Raw genomic sequence first — 7,500 nt, 5'->3', positions numbered from 1 at the left:
CAACGCTCTCAGGAGACCTGAAGTCTGTTTCATACAGATGGTCCATGGTCCTAGGACTATTGTTGTGAAACGTGGCTTTTCTAGGAAGTCCTTACAGTAGTAGGACTTTTGTGGATAACCAATTATCAGTACTGGATTCTTCCATTTGACCTAACACTCTCACCCCGCACGTTTACTGAGGTAGTCAGCGTGGCACTACTTCTGCTTTGGCTACAAAGGATTCATATTCTCAACTCTCAACAACTGGCTCATCCTAGCCTAGTTGAGGGTGTTAGTGATTCAACATCAAGGTGTTGTTCTCACTCACATAGAGAAGTTGGGGCTGCAGATAAACCTAAAGAAATAAGTACTTGTTCGAGTGCATGAACCACTTTTTAGTTGTATCATGTGACTCCACAATGGTGCATGCATGTCTGGCCCCTCCTGGAATCAAAGTTATTTGGTTAGCTGCAAAGGGAGTCAAGCTTGGCCAGTAAAGTTTCAGGGATTACTATGTCTTCTTGCAGCAGCCTCAAATGTGATTCCTTCTGTATATGAAGCCACACTAGTGTTGACTTAAATTTAAGGGGTTTTATCTGAGGGGGAATCCATTCCACATGATCAAGGTCTTGCAGCGTTACCTGTGAGCTTTGTCAATATGGAAGAAACCCTGGTTTCCGTCCTACGGTCCTCTGTTGGGAGCAATATATAATATAACAGGTGTCTCATCAAAGGCTTGGGCAGCGACCTTAAGGGGCATTTCCGCATCGGGCCAGTGGATGGATCATCATTTTCATTGGCAAATAAATTGCTTGGAGATGCAGCCTTAACTGTTGGCAGCCATTTGGCAGAGATTCGGCAAGGCTGGCGTTAATCTATTTGACTGTTAAGACACATGGCTCATTGTGATATTCCTTAACACATCCAGCACCACTAGGGGTCGATGCTATTGTGCAGACATAGTAGATGCTTTGTCTGTATGCATTTCCCCTGATTGCTCTGCTCCCAGGAGTCCGGGAAAAGGTCAGTCAAGAGGGGCTTAACCTATTATTGTTGTCCCATTAATGGCCCAAACGAATATGGTTCTTGGACCTAGTGTCTCTCCTCAACTGTTTCCCATGGGAGATTCTCATCCAGAGAGACTTCTTGTCTAAGGCATGTAGTGCATCCCCACCCACCTGGACCTGTGGAAGCTGTGGGTGTGACTTCTGAAGGGGCCTGCCTGGTAAATCTTGGACTGTCAACTAAGGGTGTACTCACACTATGTACAGTTGCCTTGAACCGGGCCAAAGCACGCTTGTCCTCCCTCCCGTCTCCCCCGACAGCCCGCAATCACATTACATTTGGGCCAGGGCACGCTTGCGTCATAGATGATGCGCTGTTCAGTAAGCGATTTCGCTCGGCACAGTGGAGATTTCTTTAGTTATGTCCATTTAGAAATGCAGTGACACGCAGTCAAATATTTTGCCGAACAGATCCGCCACTTTTGGCGCTCATTAATGATCATACAGTCCTCATGTTGCAAGAATTAGGAGGTTTGCTGAAGGTACAGTAAGGGGTTTGCGTCTTTAATAAACTATGACAGTTTGCGTTCATTGAGCAGCTTATTAATTAAGAATGATTAATTAATCCATATCAAAAGTACCTTAAAAGCCACGTCTCGCTTTCAATTTCGGGCTCAGGCAGGCTTTGCACTCACACACAAGCGTACCGTGCCAAAGCTCAAGTTAACTGTGCTCTGGCCCACCTCTTCCAACCGAGCCAGGGCCAGCCAACTGTACCGTGCTTGAGCCTGATTCAGAGCACTCACACTTCTCAAAGGATCCGGGAAATGGGCCTGGGCACGGTTCAGAGAGCATAGTGTGAGTACGCCCTAAGGTAGTGTGAGGCTGCTTGGAATTTGCAGATAGTGCTTTGGACCCTTTGAGGATTTGTCAGAAAAGTTTCTGACCCTTAGGACGGTTTTTCTGTTGGCCATTACATCCCTCAAGAGAGTAGAAGATTTACAGCCACTAGCTTCCTCTTGTTTGGAATTCTCACCTGTTGTCGTGAGAGCATTTCTGTACCCCAGGGCAGGATATGTTTCAGGGTCTCCACTGAGGTGGTGCAACCTACTGTGCTGCAGGCCTTTAATCCTCCTCCTTTAATGACACCAGATGAGGAGTACTTAAATCTGTTTTTCCCAATGCAGGCTCTAGAATCGTAAGTATATCGCACATCTGGATGGCATATTAAATTATGGCATGTTTGGAATAGCATTCCCATTGTGTCTCCTAAAGAGAGACCCAGCACAAGTTCCCTAAGAGGGAACGTCTCATGTTATGCATGTTACCATGGTTCCCTGAAGGGAACAGATGGCTGCTTCACTTTGCCTTACTTTTTCATGCCTGGTGCACTTTATTCGAGAAATTACATTGGATTGATTTCACCTGTGCTTCAGGAGGTTATAAGAGAGGGATTGGATTCCATTGTGTTTCCTAAAAAGAGACACGGCTTTTCATCTCCTTCAGGCAACCATGGTTACATGAACTACACTTCACTTTTTTTATTTATTTATTTATGAATAAGAGCAAACCTTAATATACTAAACATATGTAGAAGAAGAGTGTAAACAGTGCATTTCTGTGTAGTATTTACAGTACAGAGTTTTATACATATTTATCTCTCTCAGTGCTATCGAAGCAGCAGCTAACCGCGTCTTCATGGCGGCGAAGCTGTTTGTTCACCTGTTCCTCCAGCGGGAGGCATCTCTGCAGCAGCGGATCCAGGATCTGCGAGCGTTAGCGGATGCAGCGGACACTTTCCACAAGCGTACGGTGACTGCAAGTGTGGGAGGGGGGGTGGCGAGTGTCGCAGGCAGCATCACCACGATCACCGGACTGGTCCTGGCACCCTTCACCTTCGGCACCTCCTTGATTGTAACGGCAGTAGGCATTGGTGTGGCGACCGCCGGAGGAGTCACCTCTGCCTCAGCCAACATCACCGACACAGTCCACTCCAACACCGACCGCAAGAAGGTGGAGAAGATGATCCAGGACTATCAGGGGGAAATACACGACATCAAAGAGTGCCTGGACTTCCTGCAGGTCAGAGGTCATTCTACATTCGTACCAAATGCGTTTATCCAATGTGCTACTTTTTATATTGTTTTCTATTGTAAACGTGCTTGATGGACATGTGTGATCATTACACTCGCGTCTCAAGTGTTTAAATGATAATAATAATACTAAAGTGAAGCCCATTAGTCACCGGGAATTAACATTTTATGGCGTTTTTGTGCAGGCCGGTATGGAGACTCTGGAGCAGTGGAACTTCGAGCAGTACGTGAACAGCATCTCCAGCAAGGCTCTGAACCAGAATGTAAAGCACGTGTTGAAGGAGGGCGGGAGAGCCGGAAAAGCTCTCCTGGTGAACACCGAGAGCCTGATAAACACGGTTCAGGTGCTGAGCGTAGCCGGAGGAGCGGCCAAAGCAGCGCAGGTCATCAGCGTCACCAGCGGGATCATGTCCGGACTCTTCCTAGCACTCGACCTCTTCTTTCTGGCTCGCGGGTCTATGGAGCTACGCAGCGGAGCCAAGACGGAGTTCGCCAAACGCATCCGGGAGGTGTGCGGAGAGCTGGAGGAAGGCCTGAAGGAGCTGCGCAGAATCCAGAGCCAGCTTGAGAAAACCATGAGTGGAGTGCAGATCCAGGAGGAGGAAGACGAAGACGAAGAAGAGCAGTCAGAACTGAACACTGAGGAATGAACGGTATCACTTTAGTGCATATCAATCAGATCTATTGTTTAGTAGTCAGTGCACTGATCAGGGAATCAGACATTTTAAGTGCTGCATCAATTGCAAAATTCTTTCAGTGAGCTTAAACGTGTCCTGAAAAGTCCCACAATGCACTGTACAAATCCTCGATACACACTATGCACGCTTAATGGAAGTTCGGAAGCGCAAAACATGAATCAGGTGAACCATCATCAAACGTCAAATGAGAGATGTTGTCATGAAAATAAATTATTTATTTTTATTTAACATAGCTGTTGTCACGATACTGAATTTTGGTACCAGATACAGGTACCCTGGAGTGTTTTAAAGCTGTGAAGATCCGCTGGTCTGTTTATGAGCTGACATATGAGGATCCACTGATGAATCGACTGTTCTTTAGTGCTTTAAAACCCCTCAGTGTCTCTAGATACACTTAGTAAACAGCGGTGAGTTTAGTGAACTGATGACCGTCAAAGCCAATCACAGTCATTTCTGTTGAGCACTTGAACACAATGGCAAATCAATGGTGTTTAAGAACGCGCTCAACAGCTCAAATGTTAGCGGGAAATAGATGCTTATTTTCAAGCTCAGTATTGATCGGTACCGAATTCCAGTATTGGCAACACTAAGCTAGACAGGTGGTCACACTTTATTTTGATGGTCTGTTTGTTGAATTTAAGTTACATTGCTACTAATTCTCACTAGATTATAAGTAGACTGTTAGGTTGGGGTTAGGGTCAGTGTAAGTTGAAGTGTACTTGTAAAGTTTCTTATAATCAGTTTCAAGAGTTCACCCTTAAGCCTGGTTTATACTTCTGCATCAAGTGACCGGCGTAACTCATGGTGCAGGCAATGCACGCAGCTGTGCATTTATACTTCTGCGCGCTGTCTCTGTTGCTCTGCATAAACACTTCCGAAACGCTAGTTGGCAGTGAGGTGTAAATGTTCCGCTGTGTCGAGTTTCTTCGCTTCTGTTTTGGTTTTCCTGAACACTTCCTGGTTGTACAAGTGGCTCAAACTCGCTCATTTTGAGGCAGGAACCGGCAGACGTGCAACAACTTTAACTATGAGGTAAACACAAAACAAAACTTTCCATCCGGAGCTCCTTCACGGGACTCCACACTTGTAAACAATCGCTCTCGGTCCCGCCCAGACTCGTCAGCGCTACCAAGCCGACCAATCACAGAGCTTGCGCTTCGCGTTGTTGCGACGTGTAGTTTTATTTTTTGAGAGGTGCATGTCAGTGCGAAGGGTGAAGGGCTATGCGTCAGCGCCGTAGCATACGCCGGTGTTTGACGTAGAAGTATAAATCAGCCTTTAGCTGGTGATTGATCATAAAGTGTGTTTGGCATGCTGTCACGGGAGAGAGCCCTGTGCTCATGAGATCCTCGAGTCTGGGGCTCTCTCCCGTTGTAGGGGAGCTTGAGCTCAGGTAGGTCTTGAGAACTCCCCTGCTTGACATGGTATTTAGGAATTATGAATTACTGTGGATAGATATGATGCCGATTTAGTGCTCTTCTATGGTGTCAATTTGGTTTGGTCAATTTACTTATGTCACAATTCTTGCCTGTGGGAGGAAACTCCACACGAGCACAGGGAAAACATGTAAACTTCACATAGAAATGTCGATTTGGCCAGGTAAAGACTTAAGAGTAGCGGTGGAAGGGGGGATTTTTCAACACGAAGATGGCTTAGGTAAGACACTCTGGTTGTATATAGTGAGTTAGGCTTCGTCTGATTGGTGGAGCATACTTTAGCTAATGCGGGACCGGCTGCACCCAATCATGAGCACATTGGAAACAATCTCGCAAACAATGGTTGAAATGTTGCTGGTATATGAAACAATCATAACCTTAAGCCAAAGGAAAATGAATGAATGCATTTCATTCACTCCAATTCACAAGCATGTGCAAGTGCCTTTCCATCTGTCTCCCTATTAAAAGCCTTTTAATGGAAACAAAAAATAAATTAACCCTAACCTAACGACTTACTAATACTCCAATAAGAATTAGTTGCAATATAACTTAAAATCAACAAAATGGGTTAAAAGGACCATCAAAATAAACTGATACTGAATAATGTAATTAATATATATTAATTAATAATATATGTTAATAAATAATATGTATTAGCAACAATAAGTGGCGACAAAAAATGCCAACAAAACTAAATAAGAAATGACAACAAAAAATATGTACATTAAAAAAAAAGTTTATTATAATTAATTATTTAGGCAATAATTGCTAATGAGCTGTTAAATTATTAAAGGTGCACTATAGTTGAATTTGACAACAAGACCCGCCCCTTTTTGATATCTCCACTATAAATACTAGACTGCTAATTAACTCAACTGTGCTTTTCATCCAAAGATATAATTTATATTAATGTGCAAAACTGGAATCTGGCTCAGAACATCTGCGGATAAAGCAGCGTTTCCAATCAATGAGTCAAAGAGGACAAAATTGTCCCTTCCTGATAAACTGGAGCAAATATCAGACAGAGAAGTGGAAATTGCTGGTTAGGGGAAGCCACTGTGCTCTTTTTTTCTTTCATATTCTTGTCTTTTATTTGATGCAGAAGCTGTTTTTGATCATAATATTACAGTATACTGATTTCTGATCATGATAATGACACAACACTTAAGCAATAAGTAATGATGCTGAATACTCAGTATACAACACAGAAATAAATGACATTTTCAGTGTTTTCAGGCAGAAAACAGCACTTTTAAATCCTTTATTTTTTCTTGACTGCTGTTTAAACAGTTTTTAAGCATTAATTAAATCCTTGATCATTAAAAGAAAATAGAACCTTTCACTGCTATAGTGTATATATTTATATTTCTACTATTTCCCAAAGATGATAAGACTGTTTAATTCAATATTAAGTCTGTTACATCAGAGGTCAGACGTTTCTGCTGAATAACAGCAATGGTAGATGAGTAACTGCAGTATCTTGTGTTTATATCCTGTTACATGAATAATGTGGTGCCATTATTATGTCTGTGATCATTTAAAATTGCTGCCTTATTTAGAACTGCTTTGATTTGCTCATTTATTTAGTATTTTAGTCTGTAAATGCTCAGGGATTAGGATCATGACTGGTCTGTTTGTCCTACATTTCAGCTAGTTCTGTGTGCGCCCACTTCAGATTCTCTCAGCAGGGCTCATTCCACAGAAACCTCATTCACTTTTTTCCTTCTGCCTCCACTAGAGGGCAGAAACATCTTCTGAACCCATGAACAGCAATATTCCCCCAGTCTATTCTTTAAACATCATGTATTGTGTATCTAGATCAGAACATGTCATGTATATTTGTTATGAAATTCCTCCCTATGAATGATTGCAGCAGATGAATAAGCCATTGTTGTTATTATTTACTCGTACATTATATAATGCAGAACATTCAAAGCAACTATTGTCATTTGTGGTAAATACTGTGGTGTTTTTGATCCACACTATAGTAAAGCTCTTGAATTAATCTGTTGTGTTAATTCTATTGTTGAAATGGAAACACAACTACTACACTACCTGATGAAAGTCTTGTCGTTGATCTCAGTTGTAAGAGCAACCAATAATAACTTGACTTCTGTGTCAGAAGGTGGATTTCATCTGTTGATCTCCATCCCAATCATCACCAATACTGCAGAAGACCTACTGGAACCCAAATGGAGCCAAGATTCTCACGGAAATCAGTCAAGTTTGGTGGAGAAATCATGGTTTGGGGTTCATTCAGTATGGGGGCGTCCGAGAGATCTGCAACATC

At 42.9% G+C, this 7,500-nt stretch overlaps 1 protein-coding gene across 4 annotated transcripts in view; it reads left to right on the top strand.

Annotated features, from left to right (window-relative positions):
* Positions 1-4,857, top strand: part of apold1b (apolipoprotein L domain containing 1b) — a 27,987-nt gene extending 23,130 nt beyond the window's left edge. For 3 of the 4 annotated variants that reach the window (XM_087260376.1, XM_087260375.1, XM_087260377.1), the window contains exons 12-13: positions 2,651-3,065; positions 3,262-4,857. In XM_087260376.1, the coding sequence (XP_087116502.1) occupies positions 2,651-3,065; positions 3,262-3,726 (880 nt within the window). In that variant the 3' untranslated portion in view covers positions 3,727-4,857. Of the gene's footprint in view, positions 720-1,104; positions 1,230-1,857; positions 2,411-2,618; positions 3,066-3,261 lie in introns of all 4 variants that reach the window. The other variant, XM_087260378.1, reaches the window with a different exon arrangement.
* Positions 4,858-7,500: the final 2,643 nt, after the last annotated feature.

Source organism: Danio rerio, chromosome 7, assembly GCF_052040795.2.
Source record: "Danio rerio strain M-AB ecotype USA chromosome 7, GRCz13ab, whole genome shotgun sequence".
Taxonomy (NCBI): domain Eukaryota; kingdom Metazoa; phylum Chordata; class Actinopteri; order Cypriniformes; family Danionidae; genus Danio; species Danio rerio.
Note: the sequence above shows the minus strand (reverse complement) of the source record. Positions and strands in the feature narration are given on the sequence as shown.